A 19,663-nucleotide genomic window follows, 5' to 3' on the forward strand; every position below is an offset into this window, starting at 1 on the left:
TCAACATGCTCTATAGATTCTACGCTAACACATTCCACACACACACACACACACACACACACACACACACACACACACACACACACACACACACACACACACACACACAACTACGCATCTGCTGCTCCTCTATGCATTAACATAAACTGGATTCAAGTTCCATGGTAAATACCTTATATGGACAAAAGTTTGTGGACACCTTACCATAAAATGTGTATATGTGTTTTTTAAATACCATTACACATTTAATCCTAAATTGCTGTTATAATAACCTTCACTTTACTGATTTTGAAATGTGTGCTTGTAGAGATGCAGTCAGCGTGAAAAATTCAATAGGGTTGAGCTCTATAGCAGGAGATCTTCCACTCCAACCCACTTCAAACCAGAGGGGGAAGATATATACAAAGACAGCAGGGAAAGGAGAAGTGTAGGAGAGTGGAGGTTCGGGTGGGTACTTTAAATGTTGGTACTATGGTGAAGGGTGCGAGTTAGCTGCTATGATGGAGCGGAGAAAGGTAGATATGTTGTGTGTTCAGGAGACCAAGTGCAAAGGGAGTAAGACCAGGAACATTGGAGGTGGGTTTAAACTGTTCTTTCATGGTGTGGATGGAAAGAGAAATGGTGTAGGGGTGATACTAAAGTAAGAGTACAATAAGAGTGTAGTGGAGGTAAAGAGAGTTTCTGATAGAGTAATGAATGTGAAGCTAGAAGTTGAAGGGGTGATGATAAATGTCATTGGTGCCTATGCTCCACAAGTGGGTTGTGAGATGAAGAGAATGAACAATTCTGGAGTGAGTTAAATGAAGTGGTAGAAGGTGTACCTAGGAAAGAAAGATTGGTGATTGGGGTAGACTTTAATAAGCATGTAGGTGAAGGGAACAGAGGAGATGAAGAGGTGATGGGTGACTGTAAAGTTTGCAGTAGGAATGGCAGACTGGTTCTGCGGTGGAGGTTGGACTGCATCAAGGATCGGCTCTGAGCCCTGTCCTATTTGCAGCGGTGATGGACAGATTGAAGGACGAGCTAATGTGATCTTTGCGGATGATATTGTGATTAGTGGTGAGAGTAGGGAGCATTTTTAGAAGAGCCTGGAGAGGTGGAGATATGCGCTAGAGAGAAGGGGAATGAAAGTCAGTAGGAATAAGACAAAGTACATGTGTGTGAATGAGAGGGAGGGCAGTGGAGTGGTGCAGTTGCAGGGAGAAGAGGGGGAGAAGGTGAAGGAGTTCAGATACCTGGGGTCAACAGTGCAAAGTAATGGAGAGTGTGTTAGAGAAGTGAAGAAAAGAGTGCTGGCAGGGTGGAGTAGGTGGAGAAAGGGAGAGTGAAAGGGAAAGTTTATAGGACTGTGGTGAGACCTGCGATGTTGTATGGTTTAGAGACAGTGGCATTGAGTAAAAGACAGAAAGTGGAGCTGGAGGTAGCAGAACTGAAGATGCTGAGATATTTATTGGGAGTGATGAGGATGGACAGGATTAGAAATAAGTTTATTAGAGGGACATTTTGTGGACAAAAACGAGAGATGGTTTGGACATGTGCAGAGGAGGGACATGGGGTATATTGGTAGAAGAATGCTGAGGATGGAGTCGCTAGGGAGGAGGAAAAGAGAAAGACCAAGGAGAAATCCTTTTTTAAAATGTATAGAAAGCGACCCCCTGACTGCTGCTTTCCCTGCATCTAATTTAGTTATAAATTCAGTGTCTAGGCTTCAGCTGGACGTCTTGTTCTTCCTAACACTGCATGCTATGCATGGCTAAACTAAAGAAAAGTGTGCGATCGGATTTTTCCTGCCGCACACAAGACCTTGCTTGAGGTTTAGAACTGTAATCACTAACATAGGGATTTTGTCTTCATGTGGGTGTTCAGCCTTTAGCCAGAGATCAGCTGGTTGGAGGTCAAGACGTTTCGGTTACGTTTACTCTTTCATAGCAAGGTCCAAGGACAGCTCATGATAAATATTACGTATATTTCTCACTAGGTTCTTTCAGAGCTTGGCTTCGGGGAGGTTGCGCTCGCGTGGGTGGCGTGTGCAGGCTTAATGCACACCTTGATAACTTGATAAAAATAAAGTAGGCTTCATTTGTTGCCTTATTCAGTGATGGTTTCATGAACGATAGATTGTTATATGCTCCTTTATTGAATGGTGCAAGGTGTGTGTGTGTGTGTGTGTGTGTGTGTGTGTGTGTGTGTGTGTGTGTGTGTGTGTGTGTGTGTGTGTGTGCGCACTGTTCAGGGGAATCAAGTACGTGTTAAAAACCCTGAAACTAATTCTTCATTGCTGGTATCCAAGCAATGCTGCCCCCTCGTCTCTCCCTCCCTCCAGCCCACCTTTTCACTCGTGCTGTCTCTGAGTCAAGGCCAGTGTGTCAGTTCTCAGCACTTTTACTTTGCTCCTGAACTCTGCTGTTCCCATCTGCAGCTTCAAACTCCTATTTATCTGACAAGCACCTGCCATATTCATCTAAGTGAAAAGCTAGCTGATTTTGGCTCAGCACACTGTGTGCTGCAAGAGGCAAGCTGTGATTTGTGTGTGTGTGTGTGTGTGTGTGTGTGTGTGTGTGTGTGTGTGTGTGTGTGTGTGTGTGTGTGTGTGTGTGTGTGTGTGATATTAGTCAAGACATTTGTTAAATGTTGCTGACTGAAATCTATACGTAGTGTGTAAAATCTCAATGTGATTCACTGAGTTTGGATCTGGAGTGATCTAACAACTAAATTAATAATGTGCACAACATTGTAAATATAACACATAATTAAGTATAAGGTACAAATCCAATAAAGATCAAGTCTAAGAAAAACATTCAGAATAAAAGTGTCTCTTTATATGGAAATGTTTTAATACTAAATGATTTTTAACACCAACACTAATAAGCACTAATAAGTCTCTATGCCATTCACACCTAATCGCAAATAGAAATCAAATCTCATCAGATCTTTTTGTATTTGAATTCAAATTGGGTGTTTAGATAGAGTTTTGCCTCACTATTAATTCACCCTGGGCAGCAGGATGAATAAATGTATAAATCGATGTATAATGCATTTCATTACCTGCTATATTGCCGCTGCTTTTAAAGGGCCTCGATCGTTACGCTAGTGCTGTATAATCTGGTTTTACCTTCGACATGCTCTCATGCTAATTCATACTGACGTGGAGCTTGAGATCGGCCCTCGTTTTATTATAATTATCTGTACATCAGGAGTCAATACTTTTTCTTTCCCTGTCTATGCTAGTCTGTTTGGTGTATTATTTTAGCTGCAGTACTCTGCAGCTCTTAACTATGTCCCAATAGACCCCCAAAACAACAATACCAGAAGAAAAAAAAAGTAAAAATAAAATCCTGTGTGCTTGAAGGAGTTCGGATCTTCTCACTGAGTGCACAGATGTAACCCTTTCTCAGTGCTGAAAAATAGCAACTGACAACTGTGTCTTCGAGAAGTGCTACATGTAAACACCCACAGAGGGAGGTCTGCTAAGCCTGAACGTCTTAAGTGGCAAAGGTGGGGAATGAGGTTAGAGAACCATTTCTCCCACTAATTCCAAGCTGTTTTTCACATTTGCAAACTTCATACTTTGTGGGTGGTTCAAGTTTTTCTTGTTGTTAATCTGCCTCTTTGGGCTTGGTTCATGTGTGTGTGTGTTTGTGTGTGTATGAGTGTGTTTAGAGATTGCTGTAATCCCCATGTGTAATCAGAGAAGTACACAGACACAACAGAGTAGGTGAGGAAAAGGCTTGTGCACAGAAAAACTCAACCCATCCTGAGGGGCCTGACTGAAAGATAAGACAGACCTGAGTTTTCACATGCATAGATAACACCCTCTGACCTTGTGGATGGTGCGTGTGTAGTTTTTGTTTAGTTGTGCTTCTGTTCTGATGTGTTACTGATGTACAGGCTAGTAAAATCCCTGCTGACTTCTAGAAATAAATCTAATAGAGAAAGACGGCACTTCCACTACACGCACTGCAGCAGACGTATAGCACAACATTTGCATAGATCATAAACCATCCAAATCGCGCTCATTCGTCTTGAGGTTCTCGAGCGACCCGAATTGTTCTCGGAGCACGAGAACGACGAGACCCCTATACCCCGCCGAATGCCTTCGGCGATCAATTCCCCACACTAGATAATGCTAAGACTCTTCTTCACCTGGATGGAGGCTCCTGAGTATGTTCTTTTGTCATGCTGTGATTCAGAAATCTTTCTGTTCTCCTTGGACTTCAGAAAAAGGATGGACCCAAGGGTTCAAATAGGAGAGTCTTTCTCAAGGAGGCTCAAGAGCTACAGTTCTGATCATTTATCATTCATCATTTAGAGGCAACGCTCACAAGTAAAACTTTGTTTTGTTTGACTTGTGAAATATTGAATACGATCGAATATTTACTCGAAAAGTTTGGGTTTTCTTTTACAAAAAAGTCACACTTTTCACGTGAATTTAAACAGTTATGCCTCTTGGACTCCATACATTTCTTACACATGTAAACATGATTTTATTGATTTATTTACATATGATTTTTCTGTGCACCTGCATTTCGAAACACATTTTGCAATTTGTTTCAGTTTCCCCTACATAAATGACTTCTTTTCACCTGTGATTTATTCCACATTTTCTAATTGAAAATTTATTTTACTGTTTATTTTTATGATTCAGTTATTTTCCCCACCTGAATAATTTTTCATGATTCATCAAGTTTTTAATGTTTGTTTTCATTTTTTTTTTTTGTACATGTTATTTTTCCACATGCAGCTTCAATCATAAATTAGTCATGTTTTATGTGTTGTGTAATTTCAGTTCATTGATCAATGCACCTTTATATAGTACTTGTATAATCACATATGTGAAATTTTTGTAAAGTCTATAACTGTCTAATATTAATACCGTATTTTCCGGACTATAAGCTGCAAATTTTTTCCCATTCTTTGAACCAATGAAGCAGCTAATTTATGGATTTTTTCTGGGTTCTTCCCGGTTTCACAAGCCCCATAACATTAGACCAATGAAATTGCTAAACGGGTTCAGGTGAACCAATGAAACTCTTTATATTAAATCAGATGCGCTCCCACTGAATCGGGCCGCACCACATCATAAATATGGATGAAGTTCCTCTGACGTTTGACCTGCCGCTCACTCGGACTGTCTACAGGAAATGTGAATCATTCGTCATGCGGAAAACAACCGGGCATGAAAACACACACTTCACCTGTGTTCTGAGCTGCACGGCATCGGGAGAAAAGCTTCACCGAGGGTGATTTTTAAACGCATGACGATGCCAAAAGAAAACTCCCGAGAGAAATTGTTGTAAAATGAAGGAGGAAGACAGTGAACAATGACTTTCTTGGTAGGCTACTGTTTAGATACAAGCCGTGTAACAGACACCGTCTTTCGTTAAAGCCTGTGAAAATTCATTAGTTTCAGTGTAGACACCTGCGGCTTATAGACAAGTGCGGCTTATAGACAGGTGCGGTGTATTTATGTTCAAAATAAAATCTTTGTCAAATTCAGTGGATGCGGCTTATATATGGGTGCGTTTAATAGTCCACAAATTACAGTAGTACAAAAGATGATCGTACAAAGCTAGAGCTCACTCACCCAAAATGGAGACGCTCTCCTGCCGTGTTCAGGCGTACTGATTGGAGAAATGATCCGGTCTTGCCGGTGCAAATTATTGGTGGAAAACCCTCGCTGGTGGTGACTAAGATTGTGATGGTGCTTGTGATGGGAATTGGCCTTGACAACAATCTGGGGGGAAAAGAAAAAATTACACTGACACTGTGACACAGTTTCAAATTGCATGAGTTTATTCCATTATCAACCCATTCACGAGAAACAAGACTACCCTATAAACTAAATTCGAACAAAAGAAATGGCACCCTATTAAAAAAAAGTAAGGTTAGTGTATGTCTTATGAAACCTCCAATGGATGAGTTGCATTAAGGAAATTTGGATAGGAGGTGCTCTTATTTTCAGCTCCCTGAGAACTTTTTGTATTTTTAGTATTTATTTTAGATATATTTGAGCTATTTTTCCATATATAGCAGATATATTTAGTATTTAGTAAAATCATTTGTGCCATGTACATGCAGGTAATTCAACCTAAAAAAAAATTTAAAGATAAATTCAGTAAGATATATTTTTTCAATTCAGCCTACAAAAAATCCTGCATAATCTATGAGCCTTGCGAAGGGGCAATATTACATTAAGAACTGACTGAATCTAATTTAGAAGGAGAGTCATGAGACCTGTAACCTCATTCAAAATAAGACATCACTAGCAACTGAGAGTGTCAGCACAAAAGACCTCCAAGAAACCAGATACCAAGAAAGACCCATCATTCCACACCTGTTTTATTGCCCATGCTGTTATTTTTCACAGTGTCGTTCCATGTCAGGTTTACAAAGCAATTCAGGCTTGTCATGAGAACACCTGTGTCCAAGAGAGAGCTTATCAAGCCAGCAGTGGGGTTCCTACTCAAAGGTTCAATCGGCATGACAAATCACAGTCATGCCTCCGCTAGCCAGCACATACAGTATGTCGGGGCAATTCATTCAGAGTGTTGAACTGGACTGGCAAAATATCAAGAGAAACAAAGAAAAACAGTCCAGAAAATATTGCGGTTGCTGGTAACCTGCTCGTTATAGGTTTAGAAGCCGATCGCATGGACATGTTCTTGAGCCTGGGTGTATCGGTGACAATTGTCAGTGTTTGTTGCAGCAGTTTTGAATAACACTGCCTTTTTTTTTTCAGATTGAGTCAGAAAATTAGTCACTACGTCAGTCCTGTTGCTATGGATAACTGTTTTATAGATGAATACTGACAGTGATGATGTCATAGCAGTCAAAGTGATAAACTCACAATTCACATAATCAAGCTGGAATACAAAACAAAATTGAAAGCATCCATGGTTTTATATGTGAAAATGAAAATCTGCACACATTCTTATAGACATTCAGCTCGTTTTAAGCCTGAGAGCAATATCATAAATAATTGTGTTTTCTTTCATTTCTATTCAATTTACCAAAGAGTAGACCTTATTTGGTGCAATTGTTAATATCATGGAATGTGTAGATGGCATACTTTGTATGTCTTGTGAAATTTGGACCTGAATGTACAGAATTCAATGTAGACAGTCACTTGTTCAAATTAGTTGAAAGAATGATGCAACATTTTTTCTTCGGTTTTATCTCAGTTGGATGTGACTGTAATGGCTCAGGAGATGAAATGCAGGATGATTGCAAGAGAGGATGGGAGGAAGGAAGAAAGACAGGCAACAATGGATGATGAAGGGCTGATCTCTTCTTCTTCACCCTGGCTCATCAACATTTTATCCCTAACTCCTGCTGATGAGACAGAGATCAAGGAAGAAGGTGTCACCAAGAAGAGGAATTTGGACTTGGACAGGCTGCAGGTTGAATAATGTTTTTTTGTTTTAGTGATAAAAGTTTACTGGCAGGGCTGGGACATTAGACTTGATTTCAAAGCTGGGTTTAAATCTTGAATAAGACTTACTCTGAAAAAAAAAAAAAAAAAGAAAGAAAAGAAAAAACTTTTCTTCCCTGGGAAGCCTTAATCTCTGGAGGTTTCTCAGTTCCCAAACCCTTCATTCATCTATAGCAACCACTTTATCCTGGTTCGAGTCACATAGGATTGGAAGCCAGGATCCACAATCGTCTAAGCTTAGGATTAAACCCTGGGCCTGAGGTTCCGTGCCCTGGGAGTGCCATCTACAGCACACTAACTTACTCCTGTTATATGAAATAAATAATTAATGCACTGTTTTTACTAACAAAGGAGTTACCACCCCAAAGTTTAGTACTCTCTCAAAACATTATGTCTGGAACGATTGATTTTTCTTGCACCACAGCAATTTGTCAAAAATGACAGTGTTTTATAAGTGAAGCCGAACTTTTTTCCATTTACAATTCCATTTAATGTTATGGAATGTCATGAAACAAGCTAGTTCCTGGTATCACTGCCTCTATAGCAGCATTCAGCCCCCACTCCTCCCAAAATCTTGAGTTTACTAAGAGTATACTATACTAAGTGTATACTAATACACTATACAGACAAAAGTACTGGGACACCTGACTTTTCCAGACATATGAGGTTCTCTCCTAAACTGTTCCTACAAAACTATATGCATACAAATGAATAAATAAATAAATTACTTGTTCCAGATTGACAATGCCCCCATGCACAAAGTGAGTTTCATGAAGATATGGTTTACATGGGTGGGAGTGGAAGATCTCAGAGAAACTACACCTCAGGCCTCAACCTTGTGGCTGAATGAGCACAAAATCTCCACAAGCACACTTTAAAATCTAGTAGAACATCTTCCTAGAAGAGTGGAAGAAGAGCAAATGGGGGCTAAATGTGAAATGGGATGTTCAAAAAAAGACAATCAGTTCACCACAAACTTTTGTCCATATAGTGTACATTTATTATAATAAATGTGAACCTAGGATTAAGCCTCACAGCTGGGAAGAATAATCAACACCTTTTGACCAATCAGATTGAAGAATTCAGCAGCACTGATTTATTGCATTTTGAAATGTATTCATATATTTTTATAGCGACAGCATTATATGCAGTTACGTTTAATACATTACTAATACATTACAAATATGATTACATCTTATACATTACTTTTATATAGGTCATTAACACAAAGCCAGCTCTCATACTCTCGCTCTCTTGCCTGTGCCAGATGTAAAAGAGACAGAGTGACACAATGTTCATCCAATTATGATCTCATTTTGGCTCGTATCAGCATGGACCTTGAGAAAATTCTGTTCAGACAATGAGCTAATATCTCATAACAATGGCAGCAACAGCACTGGAACTTGACTTCCAGCAGAATGACTAACAAAAGGATTTATATTGCTGGCAGGCCGACAACAGAGAATATTGCTGGCAGAAAAGTAAGCTAGAAGAAGTATAATGTGCTGTAGGATGCCACAGATGGTGGAGAGTATGTACCATATAGATTGACACAAAGACATACAGACACGTTCAGTGAGTGGGAATTAGCTGCCTCGGGTGCCCTGAACTCCAGAAAAAAAACCCACCCTGGCCTTGTCTCCGATGGCCATCTGGTCATCTTTAGGCCCACAGCTTTGCCAAAGACATCTGAAGAAAACTGATGTCACATTCAATACACAAAAGTCTTTTCCCATACCAGAACAGGCTTACTAAAAATACAAGGTACATTTGTGAGAATGTGAGGATTCATCTAACCAATTATTCCTCTGTAGAATCTTTAGAAGCTGCTGCGTAGTTTTGAGAGAGTTGTTTGGGCAAGAACTACCGCAAAGTCTCTTTTTCTTTATTTCTCAAAACAGAAAACGGCAGCAAGCAACCTGGAAAGCTGTGGGATTATTTCTAACCTGAGCCCATGATGGGACCAGGGACCCTGAGGCTACATGGCTGAAACGATCCTTAACAGGGAACCATGTCACCTTATTTTCTTTATCTGGTCACCACTGCCTTTTAGTCGCACATGAATATTTGAACAACAAATAAATAAAAAGTGCAAGCAATACAAGGCACCGAACAAGAAATACTAAGAGCCTCGTTGGAGATGGATGAAAGATGCTGAAGAGAAACACAGTCCCAGTGGTTGATCCGTTTCTGTTCCAAAGCAACGTACTAATATCTAGTGAACTCAAGACAGAACTGAAATCCCCACAGCGAGGCTGCTCCCATATGCCTCCCAACTCCCTTTTATTCTTTTCTTTTTATTTCATTTCTGGTCCTAAGCATCAAATAACTAGAGAAACAACAGGCTTATATTTTTTTCCCCTCTGTTCCAAGCCTGATGGAACTCATCTCAATTTACTTCATTCGATTTGGTTGCACTTCGGCGTTTTTTCTGTTATTTCCGTGTACTTTAGTGTAGACACGTTTCAAAGAAATCCGCACATGCATTTTATATTCAATCTGAAATACAGTAATAGCCAAATTATGACAGAAAACTGTAAAGAAGAGCAGGGTCACGAACCCGATATGCATAGTTTACCCATATTCTACAACCACTTGTGTTTTCGGTGTATATTTTTGATATTTGTTGGGCACATCCTTAAAACAAAAACGCTGTCTAATTAGCCATTTCTTTGTCTGAGGTGACTAGAAATATAATTAACTATCAATCATTTGTTCTTTAACTCGGGGAAACAGCTTGATTCTGGTCAGCAGTGTTGTGCTAGTTACTAAGAAATAGTAACTAGTTACTTTATTTAAAAAGTAACTCCGTTACTTTGTTGATTACTTTCACCAAAAAGTAATGCGTTACTGTTAAAAGTAACTTTTTAGTTACTTTTTTTAAAGAACCTTCTTTAATGTTCCCGTTAATGCCCTTTTATGCATCTATACAAACACAAAACTGACTTAAACACAAAGTAATGTTTAAACACTATTTTATTAAAGTCAGACCTGCACAAACTGAATATATCACAAGGATTTCTGAAATAAATAACAAAACAAGCTGAATAATATATTCACAATCAAAAACTAAAGTGGCTTCTGCATCATAAAAGCTGTTGTGTTGAGCTCTTAAAAATGTTCCTTTCACAGCTGAAGTATGAAAACTATCAACAATGTAGAACAGAACACCGGGTTAGCTTCTAGCTTCTAGCTCCTCAGGCATGAAGTTCCTGGAGGAGCTTCAACAGATTGGAGTTTCTGTTTATCGCAGTAGATACGAGCTTCGAACCAGAAAGACACAGCTTACATTTGACTAAAAAGGTCTTTATGCTCAACTAAAGTGAAATAATGAGCATATTTCCACTTTGAGAAACTCGTCTTGCTCTCGCCTCGACTCGCCATTACTGCCGCACAGACCTGAATAAACGGAGACACGCCCACAGTGCGTCTTCTTCGTGTTTACAGTGGTTCATTCACCAATCCTACTCTGCTGTAAACAGGTCAGACTGTAGGCTACACTTCAGCCGAAATTCATTCATTTAAAAAAGTAACGGACAACGAACCATACGGTAACGGTAACGCAGTTACTATACGCGTTACAGTATTAGTTACTGTCAAAAGTAGTACTAGTAACGCGTTACTGCCCAACACTGCTGGTCAGAGCTTCAACTTCTAAGGTTTTGTGGTGAGAAAAATAAGAATGACACCGAGCTAGTTTACTGCGAAGTATAAAGATTCCACACTGCACTCTTCAGTGAATATCTAATCAGTGGCTTGAATTAGATAATATTATCATGAGACCAACAAATCAGCCAAGAGAACAATTTGTGTTAGGGAGCCATACATGGCCTTTTACACTCATTATCCTGCTCTAATCCCAAAGCCCATTTAGGATATTTGTTTGGATGTGGATATCTGTGTGTGTTTGTGGATGTCCTTCAGCAGCCTGGCACAGATTCTTTGTAAATGTCTGCACAGAAGGGAGGGGACATATGAGGGGTTAGGGACACGGTGAGGGGAGCACATGTCCTCCTCCCCGGAGAAGTCGTAGTCCTTTCTTGCAGTTTTATCCTTTTTGGGTCACTTTAGATTCAGGAATAGTCCCAAGGCCAACGGGAAGGTCGTTTGCATGAACCAGGTACATGTCAACGCAGATGTGTGCTGGGTTTTCCAAAGGGGAATCAGATTTATAATCACGAGGACAGATTTACCTGTCATCGTCAAGCCAGGAAAAAGAAGGGTTTTGACTCTGCACCGGGAGATAACACACAACATGTGACCTTGATTTTAGACAACAGCAATGAAAACTCTTTCATCCCCATGAATGTTTTCCTCGGTGTAGGATGTTACACAACTTGCGAAGGCAAAATACTAAATCACGGCACAAATATACAAAAAATGTTTTCAATATGGAGCATCAAGACAGAATATTCTCGTGAATGTTTAGAAGCAATTATGGTGTAACATCGGTATAACAAATGTTTATTCATTAAAAATCATTTGTCGGTGGATTTATGATTTTTTTTTCAGATCTGAGTAAAGAAAGGACGTCGTGAATAAATGTGTGTTGCATTTAAAGTGTTTTAATGTCGACTCTTTTATATTTATTATATATATTATTTTATATTTATTATAAGGTCTTTAGAAGAAATTTCTGTTAATGCGGTTTATATCTAATTATCTAATTATATGTACATTTTATTTTATTGTTTTATTATTTTTTGCATGGGTGTATGTGTGTGTGTGTGTGCGTGTGTGTGTTTTAAATGCTTCTGAGTGTAGTTAGAAACCTTTCGTGGATAAAAGGTTCCACACACTTCTGAAGTTACATCTGAAGTCTGCTATCAGTTTCGCTATTTCAGTATGGTTGCACAACCTCATCACTTCACCTCAAATACAAGCCCTAAGTTAGTAATGTGGTAACTTTCTGTTCTGGACCATACGAATGGATTAGAATTGGAAAGAATGACATGAAGATGAACATGTCAAATTTAAAGGCATTGTCACAGAGCAGTCATGATGAAACATGGTCTGATTACTCATACGCTATGGTCGCGAATTACGGTTGCATCGGCATGTGCTTTCCAGTGGATTTACTCGGATAAGCATGAGCAAATGTGTCTAGGAGTGACTATTGTCTGGAGATGAATTTGCACATTTACATAATACAATTAGATTACGCCGTTTGGTGTTTTGCCCAGAGTTAAACGTATGCTAAAAGATCTCCGTTCAAATTAAAATGCCTTTCCACGAAAGTGAATGATCAGATGTATACTTGTGTGTGAGAGAAAAGAGAGAGAGAGAGAGAGAGAGAGAGAGAGAGAAAGAAAGAAAGAAAGAAAGAAAGAAAGAAAGAAAGAAAGAAAGAAAGAAAGAAAGAAAGAAAGAAAGAAAGAAAGAAAGAAAGAAAGAAAGAAAGAAACTCAGATCCACTAAACCTGAATGAATCAGCTGATAACCAGTTGTTGTTTTTTTCAAACTGATAATGCAGAAGCACAATTCATTATTGCTGTAGTGCCGCATCATGCAGGTGGCACAAACACATTACCTGGGTGGCAAGATTAACTTAATCGGTGTCAATTATTCTCTGCACTTTATAATTGCCATGTGCAGTGCTGGTGAGAAATTTAATCCCAAGCCTTGTGATTCCTTAATTCAAAAGCACGATCCACCTGATTAAAAAGGGAAATAAAAAAAAAGCTAGTTCTATAGGAGAGATGCCTACATCACATATATTACTTCATTTTTAAAACCGCCTACAGACTTCAAATATAAATGTTTGGTGATTTTCTTCCCGTTTTTCCCCCACAGGCAATGTTCTGTAATGGAATTTGCAATTAAATATGAGGGATCTGTATTGGATTTTAATGCTCGAGAGATTCTACGAGGATGAAGAGATGAGGACGATACAGACTGTAATTTTTATTTATTTCTTACTTTGATTTATCACCAGGATGGAATGAGCTTTTTTATTAATTTCCTGCAAAGACTCACCTGGTTTATACGGGAAGGATGTGGGTGTCTGATGATGACCAGTTTAACAATCGTCCTCCAGACCTGCGTGTCGATGCTCCTCTGAGCAGTCACCACGAACTGTATAGGCTCGGGCGGGCTCGTTACGTCTTGCTCGGCGTAAAGAGAGCCGTCGGGACGAACGCTGAATTTGGGGTCGCTGCTCTCGAAGCTGATCCGCTCATTCAGATGACAAGCCTCGAACTTCACTAAACAGAATAAACGAGCAGAGGGAATTATTAGGGGGATATATATATTTATTAAATCCTGGCAAATTATAAATACTTATTGCATCAAGTAAAACAGCAGAGGGCCTTCTAAACGATATAAAACTAGAACATTTGGTCTTCATTGCTGCAAAACGCACTCAGAACTGTATGACAGAATTTGACAGACTTTGTCTGTTTAGAAGAAAAACTTGGCAGTGAGTCAGTCTTTTTAAATAAACAAAAGAAATCTACAGAAAAAAAGACTAAACTGCTGGTTTCTTCAATTTGTGCTTTACAAAATTAAACATCACACAGCCTAGCTATCTATGGTATATCTTGGCAAGACCATGACTTGAAAGGACCATGAGAAGACCACTACTTGGATGCCAAAATAAAGCATTTTTATGTATTTTGCTCTGTCATAGTTAAATAATGAAATGTATGAAACAATACACAATGTCAGACTTTCTAACCACCATTCCTAATGTCATAGATTTGCCATGTGCTCGCGTCTTGGTGTCTATTTTAGTCTTGCCGTCGGTTATTTCCTCCTCTGTGTGCACCTGTTCTGCTCGTCTGTGTATATCTGGCTGGTTCTTTGTTTTGTCTCGTCCATTGATATTGGATGCTTCCTAGCCTTGTTCTGTTGTTTTTGTTTTTCTGGTTTTGACCTTCACCTTTGTGCTGGGCTAGCTCCAGAACTCTGGCTGCCTGTATTTTATTCTCGGCGATGAACAACGATTATGGCTCATGGATAACATTCAGAAAACATATGCTGAGTTTATGTTCTGCCTCCCAGTCATTTACACCCACTTACATCCAAGAAGCCACAAGCCATGTCCAGAAACATATAGTACAGGGCACATACATATGTACACGCAGCTGTCAAAGCACAGCAACAAAAAATATGGGAAAAGTGAAAGAGTGAAAGAAAGAGACAGAGAGAGAGAGGGAGAGAAAAAGAGAGAGAGAGAGAGAGAGAGAGAGAGAGAGAGAGAGAGAGAGAGAGAGAGAGAGAGAGAGAGAGAGAAAGAGAGAGAGCAATAAGTAGGACTCTTTATGAAGAACATATTGACAATAGCATGACCCTGTCCCCCAAACCAACATCAGAAGAAAACACACACACACACACACACACACACACACACACACACACACACACACACACACACACACACATATATATATATATATATATATATATATATATATATATATATATATATAAAACACAAGCAGAAGATGCCTTACATAAAACATTTTTCAGCTTCCCAGTGCTAGCTACAGAAAACACAAGCTGAGCTGAAAGCTGAGTTCTGCTGCATTAACATGCATTTTGAAGGATAAAATGATTCAAAATCCCCCCAAAATTCTGCAGTTTAAAAACATTCACCCCCTCAGTGCACAGGAACTACTTCCTTCATTGACGGCATGTGGTCCTCTCACAAACACCTGGTAAAAAGAGTGTCGCTTTATTTATGTTACTCATGTACCGGGATCAAGTCCAAATGCACTCTGCTAAACCACAGAAGACATCAATTTTAGATTGAAGAATCACAGACACAATCATATAGTCCCACCGAAATTGTGTAACGCTGGACAAAGAAAGAACACGCAGCTTTGATTAGGAGGAGGTGGCCATTTGTTTCAGCCGTCACCTATAACGTGGTCAAACAGCTAATCGAGTGAGTCATTGCTCTAGCCGGAAAATATAGAATCATTGAGAGTCTTCCACTGTTTGAAAATTGGGCTGAATCGTAAAGTGCCCTGATGCGTGGTTGATGGATAAAGATGATGCTATACCAGCAAAGGAAAACGCTTTTTTATAGCTTCTCATCTAATTCATTTAAAAGTTTCATTCACAGACCACGCGATTAAAATGCTAGAAACATTTACTCTGTACGGGTTCTAAAGGTATGATTCGTCTTTCAATTCTGCCTGGAAATAAATGCAGTGGAAGACCGACGTTATTTCCAAGAGAGCCTTTCTCCAGTGGAAGCGATGCATGAAATATGATCGCAAGTGGTCACTGGAGATGTATTCCTAATCACCCGCCTGCTTGTGATCCCATCATCCATGACGCATGTTAATGTTATGTGAACGGGGGTTTCTTTCGCATGCATCTCAACCAGAAGTAAATTTCTGGCATTATAAAGTCTGTTTAAAGGTCATTTTGCACTCAAAGCTGCAATTTATTTTTTAGATCCTAAACCAACTTGATGTCAGCGAGACCATCTGGACATGTTTAGAAAGCAACCGAAATAAAATCCTTTATAGATGTAGATGGTAAGGTCAGAATTTGGCAACCAAAGAAATAAATCCATGGAGGCAAAATGCATTTTCAATAGTGCAGGTTACTGCTGGTCTAATGGGAACATTTTTTGGCACATTTTTGGCCTGATACCAATAGAGCATCATTTAAATCGCACAGCTTTTTTGATTAAGTCAAGTCAAGTTTATTTCTATAGCGCTTTTCACAACAGATATTGTTTAAAAGCAGTTTTACAAAATTTAACAGTTAAGATGAACGGTGTGCATTTATCCCTGATGAGCAGGCAATTGGATTGTAGCAGGCAATTGGATTGTGGCAAGGAAAAACTCCCTTAGATGTTACGAGGAAGAAACCTTGAAAGAAACCAGACGGGGGGAAAAAGGGGAACCCATCCTCATAGGGGTGACATCAAGAGTGTGATTATAGTCTTTAAAAAATACAGAGCACTGGAGAGTGAGAACTAACATGAGCACTGGAAAGTAAGATTATGAGTAATGTTCTTTCTACAGTCTTATACAGTCATTGTGGTTATAAAACTAGGAGCTGCTGAGCCACTCATTAAAAAGCTCAACATTCGCGATCATCACAGATCCAACACCAGCTTCTCCATGCCAGAGCCTCTCAAGGAGGTCCAGTGTCCAAACTCCACATGAAGTGGGATCCAAATGGCACATGTGTCCCTTAATGGCCACAAGTCACCCTTTTTATTAAGGATACTTCCTGTATGATAATGTGCCATGGCACTGGCTTCACTAATGTAATAATGGGTACAGTGACACTGAAAATCTTAAATCTGGACTACTGTCAATATCTCTGTCATATCCATACCAAGCCATTTTTTATACTTATATTTTATACTTTATATTTTTAATATTACTATTTTCAATTTGTATTTGTACATTCTTCAGTACTGGACAGTGGTAAAAAAGCATTTCATGTCATACTCAATGTAAACATGTATGTGACAAATACAATTTGATTTGTTTGATTTGACTTGACAGTGTACAGATGTTTAATGGCCTCCTCAGTCTTGAAGGAGTCTGATTTATTGTGGAATCCATGTTCAAAAGAATTGAGACTGCTTAGCAACTATTCATTCCTAATAAAGTTGTGGTGAGTTCGCACACATTCTTCATTTCATTTTTTTCCTGGTCGGTTTTGGATTTATAGACCACCTGCTCAGCATCCACACAACGGAAGGTGAGATACATTACGCATATATGCGCACTGGGAAAAGATGCAGAATTTACTACACAAGAAACGTCCGTTTTCCATTCGCACGTCTCAGGCAAAAGCCAAATTCAGCATTCTTGCTTTAGGAAAGACCGAAGCATTGTTTGTGCGAATGAAATATTAATTGACTTCCATGGAAGCTCTGCTACAGGCCAAAAGCAGCCTAGATAATTTGAAGTTTCCTCTGACTTTTCTACATTAAAGAGAACAGCTAGTTTGAAAGAGTTTATATAACTCATGCTGATAGAGAAAAAACAAAAAACAAAAACTAAGTGATCCTGTACATCACCCATCAGACATTTCTTTACTATTCAGTCAAAATGAACGCAGCAATTCTTCTTTATCAAGACGTCAAACGACTGCTCAGATTGCTTCACAACAACAGCTGAATAACTGACAGACTTGATTAATCAGAGCTATATACTCGGCTGCTGCGGGGAGTAATTGCACGTATGAAAATGTTTTGCTTGTGTCTCCAAGCATGTATAATCTTCATCAGTTTCAGAGCATGTATAATTTGCATGAACGATGCAAAAACACCTTATGCTATCGTGTACGGATGCGGGAAATATTTCACAGTTTGCTGTATTGTTCATAGCAGAATAAACGTGTGTGGTATAATGATGTGCACAATAGTTTCCAGCGCTATTTACTCTGATTATACTGTATTTCCAAACCTATGAACTTCGATTAAGCACTTGATGTACAGAGTATTCTTAACCAAAAGCTGAACTTAGACACTGAATAGTACATTTCCATTATGAACCATAAAGTGAACATTTCCAGTCTGACCCATCCCTTTACTATACACTATTTATGTCATTTGCACTACCGTGTAGGGGTGTAACGATACATGTTTTCATACCCAAATGTACACATGGAGCGCATTTTATCATTATTAACCTTGAAAACATACCCAGCAATGCCAGGGGGTATTAAAAAAGAAATTAGAGTTAGCGCAGTTTCACTGAGGCTAATTAAGATTGGTTTTGCGCATGCATAAAAACGCTAAAGAACAAGCTTTAGACGCTCACCAGGAACATGGATTCTTTAGCGTTTATGTCCGGCTTCAAGAATTTCTCTTAAAACAAGAAAATCCTGCCAAATCCACATATAGTGAATAAATGGAGCATGGAAGGAATAAAGACATTTGTTAAAGCCTGCTGAAATAAGTAGAACAGTCATGTAGATCATATTCTAAAAAGATTTAACATTAAATGTAAAACACACACACACATACATACACACCTGTATTACCCAAATGGGGTCTAACACGTAAACTATTTAATAAAAAATAAATAAAAAAAACATTTTATTATTATTTATTCAATTTTATATAATTAATTTAGTTTGTGGCAATTTAATTGATTACACAAATTAATCAATATAATAAAAAATATATTGCATTAATTCTTTTTTTTTTTTATTAAATATTATAAATATTTTATATATTATTTAACCAAGCAGGCATTATATTAAAACATTTTTCTTTATATTTACATTATATATATATATATATATATATACACACACACACACTTTGCAACTCTGCTATGACAATAAATGTAATTGTAATCAAATTAAATTGAATGCAATAGAAACATTCTGCTTAAAATTCTTCATCACCACCCGAAATAAGGAAATGCATCAATGCATCAACCTGAGAAACAGGACTTAGAGCAGAATTTAAAGGCTCTGGTTAATGCAAGAAAGTGGGAATCTTTTGCTACTGAGTGAATTTAATATGTCACAAAGATACAAAAATACATACTTTACATTTCATTGGATCCCAATCTCAGGAAAGAGTTACACATGTTCTCATCCTGCCCATGTAGGTCTCCTTTTGGATCTTAGATTTTCTCTTACCTCCCAAAAACATGATTTGGGACTCAAACTTGCCCGGATGTGTGAATGGGCATGTGAGTGGCACCCTGGGATGATTTCATACAGAGTATTTCAGGATCCACTGCAACCGCAACCAGGATAGTGCAGTTTCTAAAAAAAAACAAATCCAGGAGCATGCATCGTATTCCATTTAACAGCAATCCTTGTCGTTCAATTCTCCACATTAACGCATTTTTTGTGGCAGTTTTATAATAATTGTAAATGAAGCGTGCAGATAAATACACAGCTACCTAAAAATGTTTCAGACCCTCCAACCTGTGCCGTGTTGTGTGTGTTTATAGAAAGTTTATAAAGGGATTTCAACTGTAGGGGAAAAAAAAAACATTCTACTTTAGCTCTGAAAGTAGAGGTAGCACTTCTCCTGGACATTTCAAAGTCTATTGGGCAGCTGTGAAAGAACTAGAAAGAGAGAAAAAGAACATGGCAGAGAGAACAGAACAGACAGCAACTCGATTCACCCTGTCTCTCACTCTCACTCTCTCATTTTCCTCTCTGTTTTTCTCCTGCTGTGCCGTCACTTTCACCTGCACAAGGAATTCAGGCAGGAGGTTGCCAGCGATTTGTTCTCTCAGCAGGTTAGCAAGTGCTTGGTTAGAAAAGGTAAAAAAAAAAAAAACA

The 19,663-nt window shown here is 38.7% G+C and overlaps 1 protein-coding gene across 6 annotated transcripts in view; it reads right to left on the reverse strand.

The window, feature by feature from the left end:
- cdh4 (cadherin 4, type 1, R-cadherin (retinal)) overlaps window positions 1-19,663 on the reverse strand; it is a 490,519-nt gene that overhangs the window by 309,875 nt on the left and 160,981 nt on the right. For 4 of the 6 annotated variants that reach the window (XM_083534056.1, XM_083534054.1, XM_083534053.1 and 1 more), the window contains 2 exons: window positions 13,409-13,635; window positions 5,585-5,734 (listed from right to left, as the gene is read on the reverse strand). The exons of the other annotated variants lie outside the window; for them this stretch is intronic. In XM_083534056.1, coding sequence (XP_083390182.1) covers window positions 5,585-5,734; window positions 13,409-13,635 — 377 coding nt within the window. The remainder of the gene's footprint in view (window positions 1-5,584; window positions 5,735-13,408; window positions 13,636-19,663) is intronic. 6 annotated transcript variants of the gene reach the window in all.

Source organism: Silurus aristotelis (genome assembly GCF_946808225.1).
Source record: "Silurus aristotelis genome assembly, chromosome: 28".
In the NCBI taxonomy this organism is placed as follows: Eukaryota; Metazoa; Chordata; class Actinopteri; order Siluriformes; family Siluridae; genus Silurus; species Silurus aristotelis.